This window comes from Podarcis filfolensis (assembly GCF_964270895.1).
Source record: "Podarcis filfolensis genome assembly, chromosome: 3".
Classification (NCBI taxonomy): Eukaryota; Metazoa; Chordata; class Lepidosauria; order Squamata; family Lacertidae; genus Podarcis; species Podarcis filfolensis.
In genome coordinates, this window is record NC_139606.1 from 76,366,157 (window position 1) to 76,380,463 (window position 14,307).

Genomic DNA, 14,307 nt, shown 5'->3' on the forward strand with positions numbered 1-14,307 from the left:
GAGGGAAGTCCCTGCTCCAGTGACAACCCTGTGGTGTAGGCTAATAGTCTTGAGGAATCTGTCCTAGTCCTTTCTCTCTGCTGCCACTGCTTGCTTATGCATCATCAAGGCCTTACCGTGGTCTCCTCAAGATCTCTGGCTTGGCAACTTCAGCCTGTCTCCCCTACACTTTCCTAGGCACATTAACAATCAGTAGCATAGGCCTTGAGTGTGTTCAGCTCTAATTAAGCAGTTTATTCAAATGGAGTATGTATTTAAAAAGGGAGAAGGAGGAGAAATGGCAAGTGTGCAGCTCAAGATACCAGAATATTGGTCTAACTAATCCTACACTTAATCCAAACTAACATTGTCAACTTACTCTCAGTGGTCACCCGACACTGGCAGCTTCAGGCATGAGCTGCAGGTTGGGGAAATCAAGAGGGGCAAAGGCTGAATGGCCACAGACCCCTTTTTAAGGATTTAGGTTTTAGTGACAACTGGTAGTTTCAGGAATTAGGGGAGATGGTAGGCAGCTCCTGGGGGGCAGTAAAAGAGGGTTATCAGTGGTAGAAATTACCCCCTGGGTTACACTATATTCTTGCTGGTCAGGATCAATGACTTTGTGCACTGGAAGAGGGATCTGCCGTCTTTACTAAGGTAATGGGGGAAGAACACCAAACCTGGCCAGATTCTAGCATATCTATTCTGAGATTTTTGCTCCTTGTATAAATTTAACATGGTTCCTCTGAGAATGACTACTATTCATAGGAAGATGCCTTACATCCTGACAGAGTATTATCACACATACTATCAATTCTGAGTAGCAGCCACTCTTCAGGGTCTCGGGCAGAAATTGTTTCCCTCACCTGATACCTATCCCTTTAAACTGGGGATGTGGGGATTGAAGATGGGATCTTCTGTTTGCAGTGCATGTGATCTGCCAATGAATTATGGTCACTTCCCTAAATAAGGAAATGAAATAAGCCTGGGATATTTATTTAATTACCTATATAAAAGTTGAAGCTATTTTTTAATAATGCACAGGTCTCATTCTTCCTTTAGAAAGCTCAGAGGAGCTTACATGAGGTATCCAGTGGTCTCCAATCCATCAAATGAAAAGGTATATAATTTGGTAGCTTCATCATTGCTATAGGACTTAATGTAAAACATTAATTGGGCCTATTCTGACCACTAGGAGTTATTTCTCTGGGAATACATAGGACTCATTGCAACAGAGAGATGCTATTTTCATGTAAATCATGACAGGGCAACTCATTCTATAAGACAATGAGGAAAAAGAGAACAGAAGGGCATCCTCTTCCAGACAGGGGAGCTTATCTATAGATAAGCATTTTTCTCCAGCCACTAAGTATCAACAATGTTACTTTAGGTTTATGCCCCACAGACAGCAAATTATCAACAAGCCTCCAATTTGCTACAGAAAATCATACAGCAAAATAAAAAGAAGAACCTAAACAAAGCGAGTACATGTATGCCAACTAAAAAGATAATATTGTAAGTGTCTGTCTTGGGAGTTCAAAAGTGGCATAGACCTGCAGTGTTTTATGGAAGGCTTTTAAGAATTATAATCATTTAATACTTTTCAAGATCAACCCTTAACTCAATGCTGTGAAAAAGCCACACAGTTCAGAAGTGCAGCTCCTTGGTTCCCATGGAAACGAGCCAGCACTTCTTACTGTTCCACTAGTAGAATGTAAAGGTGTGTGGGGTTTACAATCAGTTTAGTAAACTGATAAATTATTAAGACACTGGTTGCTTTGGTTTCAGTCACTAGACCAAAAGACCATTCTGTCCAGCACCTGCCTCAAAACAGGGTCAGCAGCAGCCAAGGGTGAAAACTTGAATAAAACATTGGGGCGGGGGGAGAGATAATCACATGATGCAGCACAAACACACTATTTGAATGGCAATACCCATCAACTTTGGGGGAGCCAGCCCCCCCAATATTTTATTTGGGGGTGTTGAAGAGACTTAGCCCCTAGGAGTTGGTTCCTATGTCAGAAGCTTCCTGTCCCTCAAATGCCATAATCCCATTCACAGTACTAGAAGAGCAGGAATCAAGCTTCACCACCAAGATACCTGCAGAGCAGATAGATCCAGTTCAGGTGCATTGGTCACCCTACAATCATTATTTAATCTGACTTGGGGAGGTGGGCAGAATCGGTCCCAAACCCCATACTGTGATCATTTAGATCAGACTTTAGGCTTAAGGACCCATCTGCATCAGCCTTTTGCTGCTTGGGAGGAGAGACTTCACTCACACACGAAGGGAAGATTTTTGGAACTCTCAGCCTTTAGAAATAGGCTGTGACTGAATTGAGAAAATCTACTCAGACTTGGGGAAGTAGTTGTGTTTTCATTGGTCCTTCATGGTGTACCCTGGAACTCCTCGGTTCCTGGGGTCCATGAATGCTTCTCAGGGATGAAATGCAACTCTCGAGCCACCAGCTGGACACTTGCCCTCATTAAACTGTCAGAATATGGGAAGTCTGGGCTCCGATGTTGCTAGATCAACCATAGGCGGCGCTGCGTCCAAACTGAAGCCGCCAGCGCTGCTGCTAAATCAGGAGGAATTAATAAAGTTGTTCCGTTTCGCAGCCGTTTGTGGCCTCGTCTCTGTCGCGACTCATGGAGGTGACCTGACAACTACAAAGCAAAAACCTCCTACACAATCCCTGCTCGGATGGGGGCGGCAGGCAGCCCTTGCGCGACAAAGGAAGCCTCCCGAATTCTCCGCTTCTGTTTCTCGTCTCTTAACAAATTCTGGCCTGCCGTGACTTCGAAAAGCGCGTATAATTCATCACACACAACAGGAAGGATTAAAAAAAATAAATGTGGAATTTCACGGGCAGCACAATTGCAAACACGGCGGGTGCCAAAGTGACGTAAAGACAGTCCTGTCCGTTTTCTACCCAAATCAGCTGCAAATGTCAATTTAATTGGTCTGCTTCCATCCTCAAAAAAGCCCCACCTGCTAATGCAGACGCCGCTGCTTTAACGCTGAAACTTAAAAAAAAACACATGGTGGCAATTTTGAAGATTTTCGATTGCCGAATTATATTATTGTCATTTCTTCGAAAGCGCCAGAATATTAATGGCTAAATTAGGGCTTCCAAACCTGTGGGGCGCACGAAATGGAACTGCAATTCATGTCTCTTACGTCCCAGGGCTTCATCCTGAGCTCATTTGTTTTCCCGCCCGCAGAGCAGCACTGAAGGGGGCCGGGCAGTAGCCTAGCAACAAAGCCGCCAAGCAAGCTGCGTAAGTGCGCACGCGCAGCCTATAACGCAGCAGGCGGAGAAAGACACTCTCTTTGCCTCCGCGTTGTCATAATAAGCTCAGGCGCTCCATGTTAGCTGCGCATGCCCTTCCAGTGTGTCACCTGATGCACATCCGGGCTTTTCAAGCTCACCCGGAAGTGCGGCGGGTAAGTGAAGGCGACGAGTGCAGAATCCTCACCTTGTCTGGAGGTCGGGAGCCGGCTTCCCGCAGAGGAGTCGGGCGGGGAGACCCTTCTGAGCTCGAGAAGGCGGGGAGAGCCCTCTCAACCCTTTTGCGGGCGGAGAGGAGGAGGTGAGAGCGGGCGCTCGCCCTGCCCTCCGCCTCCCAAGACTGCAGCAGCCGAGCGTGGAGGGCAAACAGAGCCTCCTCCGCGCGCTTCCCCTGCCTTGTGCCCACTTGGCATTGCTCTCCAGGCGCGGCGAGGGCGCGGGACTCGGTCACGCGGCGCCTTCCGTGCAGGCGGCTCCGCGGGGGAAACGGCGGGAGAGACCGCGCTCACTCCTTTCGGCGGTTCACGGCAGAAACTGGACTTTGGGATAGGTGCCCTGGGGAGTCCCGTTCTTTAGCCCCGAGTTCAGCAGCTCAGGTTGGTCGCGTGCAATGTGGCAACTGTCCAGCAATACAATGTTTTGGGGGCTTCTTAAAACTCTTCACCTGACAACCTGGGATTATTTTATGTGCCCAATGCAGGTGGCAAACTGTAAGGTTTCTACTGTTCAGTAGTTTTGTACGCTGTTTGTACGATGAACCAGCCTTACATGGTGTTAGTGTTCTTGAAATACTAAGTAACACTGCACTGTAGACATTGTTGTCTGCTTTTAAGAAGATCGCTTATCAAATGGTGCCTCCTTAAACATAAGGTGTGGCACTTTGTTTTACTTACAGTTAAACTCTCTGGGCTTTAGACTCTGCTGTGAACCAAACAATGCCAACCCTGGAATCTCAGTATATTTATGTATACTGGCCCACACAATTGCACCCCCTCCAAAGGTTCCCAAAACATAAGAAGCGCCTGCTGGATCAGATAGATGGCCCATCTAGTCCCGTGTCTTGATCTCTCATTGGCCAACCAGATGCCCATTGGAAGCCCAAAAGCAGGACACGAGTCAAACAGTGCTTTACATGCTAGATAAAAGCCAACTCTAACCCTAGTGAGCTCCACTCCTGTGACTAGAAGAGGTGGTGGCAGGTAAGGGCTGCCAGCAGTTGCACCAATGTCCTTATATAAGGGGCAATATATGCAAAGTATGGTAAAACAAAGCTCAATAAAGCAAGGTGTGCCTGAATCATCTGAATCTTGGTCAAGAATTGCTCTCTTAAAATGTGAAGACTGTTATTGCTTTTACGAATTCAATTTTTAAGAGATTTCAGCTCTTCAAACTCTTTCTATGTTCTTCTATCTCCACTGACCACCAGACCACATTGACTGGACAAGGCTGTGACAGTCCTTTCGGGCAATTACTGTCAGGATCATCTGCTATATGCTACGGGGCTGGGCAGATAATTTATGACCCTTTTGATATTGTTGGATTACTGCTTCTATCAGCCCCCACCATGGTCAAGGATGATGGGAGTCCAACAACCCCTGGGGGGCTGCTGGTTAACCACCCCTATTTTAGCTGTTCACAGTTATACTTCAGATAGCTGACATAGGCCTTTAACTACTTTTTTGTAACTGTAGCAATGTTGACAGGCTACATACAAAGTATCAGGCTTCACAGCTATGATTATCTTTTCAATTCAGTATTGCCCCCTTATAAATACAGGGCCTTTCAAAATACTTTAAAAAAAACCACTTAAAACATTTTACATTCAACATTAGACTCAAGTAAAAACAGTTTAGGTTCAATAAAGTGTAGGATTGGATGGTGACTTGTTAAGTTATGTTAAGTAGTTCAAGAATAACAGCAATCTTTTGTTTCTTGTGACAGAAATGACAGCTCCATCAATGAAGGAAAGGAAGGCTTGCTGGGGAGCTCGGGATGAGTATTGGAAGTGCTTAGATGATAATATGGAAGAGGCATCGAAGTGTGAGAAACTTAGGTGCTCTTTTGAAGATGTGTGTCCACAACAGTGGGTAAGCAGCACAAATCCCCCCCCAAAAAAAATATTCCAGCATCTCCTGATAGGACTTAGAAAGACTTCCTGTCTGAAACCCTGAAGAGCTGCTTCCAGTTACTGTAGACAACATTAGGCTATGTCTGACTCTTGTAAGGTGGCTCCCTAGGTTTCCAGTATGTACTTGTCTTTACCAGCAATGAGATAAACCCTATAAACTGGCATAGCACTGATAGGGGTGTAAATTGTAGTGTTCTGTATCAAATACCTCAAGGGTTGTGTGAGCATCTCAGAGATATTTGCCTGACCAATTAGGTAGGGTTGATTGTGGCACCCCACATTTCACTGTAAGAAGACATTAGAACTGTTTGGTAACAGAACTAGGGAAGAATTCTCTCTTAAGGGAGTTGAGGACCCTGAAACGTTCAGAGTAGATCAGCATGGTTACATATCTAGATCTGAAATGCTGCAATGATAATCAAAAGAGGTTCTTCCTGTTTTCATTACACTAGAATTTTACTGTGTCAGTCTCATTTCCTAACAGCGATCTTGTTCAAAACAGGTTAAATATTTTGATAGAAGAAGAGATTATCTAAAATATAAAGCAAAGTTGGAAGCAGGAGAATTTCAGCCTTCAGAGACAACTGAGAAGTCATAGCTACTCATCAGCTTTTATAAATACAGCCACGACAAAGGAGCTTGCAGAAGAAGAGCACTTGAATGATACTTTAAAAGTGTCAGTATCCGTAAAGGACAGTGATGGCCTATAAATAATTTCAAAAGCTATATTTGTTTATCTGGCATCGGCGTGAAGGCTCCTAGTCTGTATGTACTTTGAAGTGCATGGTGAAGAGAAGACGCTCCCAACCGCACCTCACTGAAGTTGCTACTACCAATAAAGGGTGAATTGGTGCACTGTATCTACTCAAATGTTACATTGTGAGTTCATTACCAGTTTCTTCTTTCAAGTAGTTTCCTTTGTATTAATAGAACGCTTACATCCATTATTGTGCATTATTATTACATCCATTATTGTGCAGTCATGCCAGTGTACACATTGAGTCTGTTTGCATATTAATTTGATAAAATAGGAGCATTGCCCCAGCAGCTCTGTGTATGGTTGAAGGGAACCCACAAACTTGAGTTGCCACCCTGCTACAAAATGGTCATTTGGAACCCACCTAAGAAGAATATAAAGAGATTTTTTCAGCAACATAATATACACCATGAAACTTATATACTGAAAGAATATTTATCATCAATGAATATTTCAATACAGTCATGGTTTAAGGCATTTGAGTTCTTTTAAAAAATGAAGGCATGCAAAATACAAAACTTATTCTTTTGTGCAGTATCTCTACTCCATGAATTTCTTAGCACCATCAGAGCAACAGCTTTGACATGATTCATGTATTTATCTTCATTCTTTTTCCTTGACGATCTGTTGCCTTATATATTCCCAAATGAGCAGAGCTCCACTTACATGGACATTAAGTGACCGGATAACTCCTTGCTGAGGAATTTCTACACAGGTGTCCAACTGCTGAATCAGATTTGCAGGGATTCCCTCATGCTCATTTCTGACAAGAAAAGCACACAAACATGTACCACAGTTAGCAGAGGGGATGCAGTTCAGTCTGAGAGCATCTACTCAGCATGCAAAAAGACCCAGGTTTAATCAAAGGAATATCCAAATAAAATGATACTGGGTAACAAGACCCTGCCTGAGGAGCCACTGCTGCTACTGGGCCAGATAATGTTAATCATATATTTAGTAGAGAAGACAGCACTGTGATACAGTGATAACATTTCCTCAGTCCCCTTTCATAACTAATATTGCTTTTAAGACAGATCAATTGCAGTTAATAGGACTCCTGCCTCACTCCCTAAAAATATTGCTCAGTGCTATTATATGGTGTAATTAGCTGATGTGTCACTGTTTTACATCCATTTCAAGCACATGAAAAATAAGCCTACAGCCCTGTTGAATGGGGAGGACAAAAATATCTGGAATGAGTGAGCTCTACACCAGGGGACCATCAGAATTAAAACAACAATGATGGACAGCTGGGTGGTTGAGGCCTTCATATATTTCTATTCTAGTCCTATTCAGCCACCACAGTAAATGGGAACAACAATTATAGCTGATCTTTTCATTTTCCTCAAACTCTACAATTCTCAGCTTTCACTACGAAAAAAACTATTTAGAATCATGTTATATTTAAAAAGTTTTGTTTTTTTATTTACCCCAGCAGCAAGAGGGATTTCTCTGGAAAACAATATTCTGTCAGATCACAACTTTTAGCCGTTTGTTCTACACCTATTATAGTGTAGCCTTCCATTTTCTTCTGCTCCAAATAATCAGCAAGCTGGAATGGCTTTACCTGCACATTTATTTTTTTAAAAAGTGAAATTAGTTTAGAAATGTTTAAATGCAAACCTCTATTGATATACAGTACAAAATAGCTGTATCAGTCAAAATATGTCAGATTTTGATCAGCTGAAAGGCTAACATCATGTGGACCGATACAGTATCTTTATAAGATTCATAAAGCCAAACAAAAAAAGCAGGCATAAGGTTGGGAATCCCATCTAGTGCAGCAACTCGTTTCCAACTTACAGCCAGATGCCTCCAGAAATGCCACAAACAAGCTATGAAGACAATAGCCCACACTCCAGCAATGCTAGTCAGAAATATATTCAGGAACACACATGCTTAACGTTCCCATTGAAATCAAAGAAATGTCAAAGTGCTTAACTGTAGTAAAACAGCCAGAGGCTTAACCCAGTCAATCACAGGAAAGAGTTGTAAAGGTAGCAGACTAATGCATAACACTTCAACACTAGCATAAATAATTTTAATCCCATACAATGTTAGGCAAGCCCATTCATGAAAATCTGAGTCAAGTTAAGTTACATTTAAGTAGTCTACAAGTAATATACTCTTTACTCACCTCAATAAGGGAAAGCCATTGTTCAGCAGAAACACTGAGGTACTGAAATTGCTTGTCATTTATATAATGAAGGCTGCCAACAATGAGAGCCGACACCCCAAATATTTCACATGTACGACACAAGCCTACAAATAAGCAGAACACTTTCATTTAATATGAGTCATATTTCATTAATTGAATGGGGCACTTAGATGCTGAAGAAGGGCATTCATGGTACGTCTATCAGGCTATACAAAAATACAATAGCATGACTCACTCTTCCCTTAAAGATCTTAAACTAAGCATCCTCATCAGCCTATAACATGGCCCTGCAAACAACTAATTACTACAAGTGGCTAAAGTACACTAATTTATGGTAATGTCAGGGGGGAAAGTGAAAGGCACTTCTCTTTTGTGCTGCAGTTTGATGATTAAATGCAATTTCCATTGGAAATCCTTTATATATAGAGGTTGAATATATAAAGTTTGCTTTTTTAAAAAAATGTAAGTCACATAACATACTTTCATGTACTAGTAGTTTCAAGTGGGTAAGATCTTACCTCCTAAATTGGTAGGTTTATCAATGAGTGAAGCCACTACAATCAGTTTATTGTTTGCTTTTCCAAGTTTAGTAGCCCGATCTTGAAATACAAGCTCCAGATCAGGAGTGCTGTCCTTCCAAGGAATTATCTTTTTTTGAACATCTGTCCATTGCCTTTGGCTGCTTGATTCAGCTGAACTCAAACCTAAGATTGAATATTTAGTTACCTGAATGCAACAAACTCTGCTGAGAATCCTAGCATATTAGAAAATTAAATACTGAGGGCAAACAATATTCTTCATAACCATTTAACATTTTGTGTTGTTAAAATACTGCACAATTAATTTTAAAAGAAGTATATAAAATATACGTGACTATTTAAGCCAGCACTAGTTATTTACCCAAATCTTGCTGAGACCAGTCACACTGCTTCAGATCAAGAAGTGAAGTTCGAGAATGAGAGAATGGAAATGTTGAGCTCAGTGGGATGTCTGTGAATGCTTTAAATTTAGATAGAGAAATCAATTCCTCTTCTGCAATTTCTGAAAGTTGTGGCAAGGTGTAAAATATTGTCTGAAAAATAATATTTGGAAAATTGAACTAGCACTGAAAATGCCGAAATATATTAGCCATGAACCAGTCAAAGTGAAGCATTAGTGCCCTATTATAAATAGAGAAACAAAATGATGGTTCGGTCTGTCCCACTCATATTTCAGTGTACAGTCGTACCTTGGATCTCGAATGCCTTGGCTCCCGAACAAATCAGCTCCCAAACGATCGAAACCCGGAAGTGATTGTTCCGGTTTGTGAATGTTCTTTCAGAAGCCGAACATCCGATGGGCCTTCCGCGACTTTTGATTGGCTGCAGGAGCTTCCTGCAGCCAATCAGAAGCAGCGCTTTGGTTTTCCAACGTTTTGGAAGTTGAACAGACTTCCGGAATGGATTCCGTTCAACTTCCAAGGTATGACTGGGCTTAAATCTCATTGACTTTAATGGAAGGCAAGCATATTTAGAGTACAACCCCACCTGCAATGACAGTAGGGAGATAAAATGGACATCATATGGGTATATTAAGAAGATCTGCCGTATCCAAAACCTTCCCACTCCCCTGACATTGGAGGGAAAATACCAAGAGTTGGTGTACTTTGTGTCTTGCCACCCTGGTTAGGACGACTCTGGATTTGGTGGTTCTTCCACCATAAATACTCCACCCTAATTGAACTGCTCTGCCCACCTTCTCTAACTGCATAATGGCAATCCATAAAATAAGACATGTTCCAAGTAAGTAGTCATTTCCCAAAGCACAGGCTTCTATATGAGGTTCAGGGTTGCGTACATCCTGAGGCTGCAAAGAAACGTGAAATTCAGACCCTGGACTTTCATTTCCTTATTTAATGTCTGTTTCTAGCTTTTATGAATGTGTACAATATTGGATAAAATTTCAAGAAACAGAAGGGGTTTAGTGAATTTCCAAATATCTGGGGTGCGTGATTTAAGGGTCCTGTAGCAAAAGCTGAACAAGGAAGCAATCATGTATTATCTGGAAGTAAATCCTGTTGAGAACAATGGGGCTTATGCCTGTGAAGACACGCACAGGACTGAACTGTACATTAGGCAAAGTAAGCACACATATAAAAACAATATGGTGCAGAATTAGGATGACTTTGGCAGTGAGATTGATGTTTTCAACACACACACACACAAATGCCTTTGCTTAATGACCCAAGGTCATCTAGTTAGTTTCTTGAATGAGTGGAAATTTGAAGCCATGTCTCCTTGATCACACTAGCAGTGTCATCAATTAGACAGATCTAAGGTTGTTGTTTTTTAAAAATAAATAAACAAAACACTGAATATTTATGTACTTACCTCAACACAGTAATCCTTAAGTGGATGAAAGTTTTCAAAGAAAAAGTGTTTTTGGATGCGCTGCCAATTCTTTTTAGCATTCCTGCATTGTAAGGATAATATGATGTATGACAAGAAAATGTCCCAATAAGCCTCTTTTTAGAACGTTACCAAAAGGCAATCAATCCTAACCATGTATATTCAGAAATAAGTTCTATTTAATTCAATGGGGCTTACTCCCAGACAAATCGGGTAAGGATTGCAGCATAATTCTTCTTTTCTATTACGATTTGGTCACTTTCCAACTAGTATGCACACAAGGGTAATTATGAGGTATTACACAACATCGCCTCGATCAAGGGAATTTCTTTGTGGTGCAGAAGCACTAACAAAGCTCCCCATGGTTTCAATAGAAGGACCTGATCTCCACATGGTTTCCTTTCACACTAAGCTGAGGTCTCTCCACGGAATAAATCACAGTTGAGCATACACATATCTGTGAGTTAGATTCTATGGCTGTGACTCATTGATTCATTGTTTTAAGCAATGCACATCACAATTCTTCCAGCCCTTTTCTGTGCTGAAACACTTGGGACAAATTACATATTGCAGCTGCTTTTTATGGAATTTAAACAGTAGTTCCATGATTTGGCAGTGGAAGCTGCTGCAGAACAAACAGCTGGGAAAACTCATTTGTGGGTCTGTGAATCACAACATATATATATATATATATATATATATATATATATATATATATATGTTATCAAATTTAGATCTTTAACTTGTCCCATTTCAGAGGCTCTGGCCAGGTTAATATAATATAATATAATATAATATAATATAATATAATAATTATAATTATAATATAATATAAATAATGAAATATATTCAAAGGATTAAATCTTCTTCCCCAGACCGGGCATAGTTCAAAGTTGCAATTCTAAGCATAATCACCTCAAGAGTAAGATCCACTGAACTCTATGGGACTTTCTTCTGCATAAAAATGCTTACAATTTCATTATGATTTGTGTTTATATACACCTACACGGTTATTACCTGCCTTATTTGGTTCACCACTCAACATTCTTCCAGACATTAAGTCATATATTAATGCAGCACTTTCAGATCAATTTAACCTCACAGTCTCCCAAAGAATAAACAAATTGCCACACTATTGGTCTCTCCCTTTTACTCCACAAACCGCCAGTATCTTCTATCTAATCCATCAATAATAATATGGAAGTGATTGACCTATATTCAAATAAGTGGAGTGCAAGTCAGTTTATTAAAATTCAAGAGACAAGCAGTCTAGTTTTCTGTTTCACAGGCCAGGTATGCTTCTGATGAAAAAGAAATCCCCAAACATTTTTCATAATTTCACTTTATCTGTTACTGCTGAATTTGGTTTATTTTAAAATGTTCTACCTTGTTCAGATGAGACAACACAACTATGGGTATAACAAAGTGCTCCTTGAGAAAATTAGATTCATCCGTAAGTGGTCTAGAAAGTGTTTCCATTTTGGAGCAGTATTTTAAAAGAATTATGTGCTACTAACCCTGTTCCATGCATGCTTTCTGCTTGATTGAGACTACATTCAATAACTGGAGCTAAAGCTTCAAAATCTTCCACACACAATGCTTTGCACATTCCCCAAATTTTCTTAAGGGCAATTAAAGCATAAAGTCGAACACTGAAATTGTGATGGAAACACCACTGTAGGACAACGACAAGGGCTTTCTTTAAGGCTGGTGTCTGGAGGGAGAAAGGCATTCATTTAGTAGTTCATACATTTCTTGTAAGAAGCAATACAACTATATGTAAGAAGTCGTATAACTATAACTCATCTAATTCCTAATGTGAAACATTTTTAAATTGACACGGCAATGAGCTGGAAGTTCAACTGAAGTTTTATCAAGAAATCCTACATCCAAACATAAGATTTACTCCAGCTTTTAGTCCATATAGAATTATACTTCTATGCATAGCCTTCAACTCTTAGCTAACTTGCAGCATTATAAACCAACATACATCTGCAAATGTATATTAATTGTAATAATTAATAATAAATTGTCTTCCATCATTCAATAGCATATTTTCAAAGTGGCCTACAAATTAAAAACAGAACAAAACAAATGCCAAAACATTGCAAAGTAAAAACTATTAACATTTCTTAATATTGCTAAACAACAACAACATTTATACCCCACCCAACAACAACAACAATAATATTTTATTTATACCCCACCCATCTGGCTGGGTTTCCCCAGCCACTCTGGGTGGCTTCCAACAAAATATTAAAAATATAATAGAACATCAGACATTAAAAACTTCCCTAAACAGGGCTGCCTTCAGATGTCTTCTAAAAGTCAGATAGTTGTTTATTTCCTTGACATTTGATGGGAGGGGATTTCACAGGGCGGCCCCCACTACCAAGAAGGCCCTGTGCCTGGTTCCCTGTAACTTCACTTCTCACAATGAGGGAACCACCAGAAGGCCCTCAGAGCTGGACCTCAGTTAACAGACCAATACATTCTAAAGCAGACACCTGCAAACTCGTCCCTCCAGATGTTTTGGGACTACAATTCCCACCATCCCTGACCACTGGTCCTGTTAGCTTGGGATGATGGGAGTTGTAGTCCCAAAACATCTGGAGGGCCGAGTTTGGGGATGCTCTAAAGTGAACATCAGTGTTGTGATGTTACAACGTAGTTATTAAAAAGGCTGGGGTGGGGAGCTGTTTTCACATGCAGCCTAAAACTCCTAAGTACAGACGCTACGTGCACAGACCTGGGGAGGACATTCTAGAGCCAGTGCATCACTGCTGAGAAGACCCGATTCTCAGTCACCATTCACTAACTTCTGTAGCTGGAGGTATCTAAAAAAGGGCCTCTCCAGATGACCTTAATGAACAAGCAGGCTTGAATGGGAGCAAGTGGTCTTCAAAATACTGAACTTTACAGGTTGGAACCACTTATTTAAACCTAGAAATGCATGGGGAACCAGTGAAACTTTTAAACATGCAAGATATGGTCCAAATGACCTGTGATAGTCAGCAATCTAGCCAAGTGAAGGCATTGGGGGGCATTCTACCAGGAGGGGTAAGATGAGTAAGGTGTGGGGGAAATGGATACAGAAAGGTTTTTCTCCCTTTCTCAAAGTACCTGAACCCAGGTCATCTAATTAAGTTGAATGGACAAAATTAAATTGACCTGAACCCAGGTCATCTAATTAAGTTGAATGGACAAAATGAAGTACTACTTCACAGCATATAGCTGAACTATGGGATTTGCTGTGATGGTCACCAATATACAGTGGTGCCTCGCAAGACGAAATTAATTCGTTCCGCAAGTTTTTTCTTCTTGCGAGTTTTTCGTCTTGCGAAGCACGGTTTCCCATAGGAATGCATTGAAAATCAATTAATGCGTTCCTATGGAGACCGCCTTCAGACCAGGTCCGGGGACAATCTGTCCCCGGACCTCTTCTGAAGGCTGGCGGGGGGGGGGGGGGAGGACTTTTCTCCCCACCGCCAGCCTTCAGAACAGCCTTCTGAAGGCTGGCGGTGGGAAGAAAAGCCCTTCTCCCGCCGCCAGCCTTCAGAAGAGTTCCCCCTTGGCTGCCTAGGCTGCGGATAGCAGCCTGCTGC

At 41.3% G+C, this 14,307-nt stretch overlaps 2 protein-coding genes across 3 annotated transcripts in view; one reads left to right on the top strand and one right to left on the bottom strand.

Annotated features, from left to right (window-relative positions):
• The first annotated feature begins 3,338 nt into the window (after positions 1-3,338).
• COA6 (cytochrome c oxidase assembly factor 6) lies at positions 3,339-6,270 on the top strand. 2 transcript variants are annotated; one of them, XM_083606141.1, is made up of 3 exons: positions 3,339-3,427; positions 5,214-5,359; positions 5,903-6,270. In XM_083606141.1, the coding sequence occupies exons 2-3, from the start codon at positions 5,216-5,218 to the stop codon at positions 5,996-5,998; spliced, it is 240 nt and encodes a 79-aa protein (XP_083462267.1). In that variant the 5' UTR covers positions 3,339-3,427; positions 5,214-5,215; the 3' UTR covers positions 5,999-6,270. The 2 variants fall into 2 exon arrangements, with proteins under 2 accessions (XP_083462267.1, XP_083462266.1); XM_083606140.1 differs by lacking the exon at positions 3,339-3,427 and adding an exon at positions 3,611-3,868.
• Positions 6,271-6,576: 306 nt separating this feature from the next.
• TARBP1 (tRNA guanosine 2 -O-methyltransferase TARBP1) overlaps positions 6,577-14,307 on the bottom strand; it is a gene marked incomplete at its 5' end in the record, with an annotated part of 37,935 nt that continues 30,204 nt past the window's right edge. Inside the window, 7 exons of the mRNA XM_083605980.1 lie at positions 6,577-6,920; positions 7,588-7,724; positions 8,295-8,419; positions 8,834-9,019; positions 9,216-9,387; positions 10,685-10,766; positions 12,220-12,416. Of these exons, the coding sequence (XP_083462106.1) occupies positions 6,761-6,920; positions 7,588-7,724; positions 8,295-8,419; positions 8,834-9,019; positions 9,216-9,387; positions 10,685-10,766; positions 12,220-12,416 (1,059 nt within the window). The 3' untranslated portion in view covers positions 6,577-6,760. The remainder of the gene's footprint in view (positions 6,921-7,587; positions 7,725-8,294; positions 8,420-8,833; positions 9,020-9,215; positions 9,388-10,684; positions 10,767-12,219; positions 12,417-14,307) is intronic.

Coding starts and splice junctions, on each gene's coding strand:
- COA6 (XM_083606141.1), top strand. CDS start 5,216: ATGACAGCTCCATCAATGAAGGAAAGGAAGGCTTGCTGGGGAGCTCGG. Junction 5,360..5,902: donor ATGTGTGTCCACAACAGTGG/GTAAGCAGCACA, acceptor TGTTCAAAACAG/GTTAAATATTTTGATAGAAG.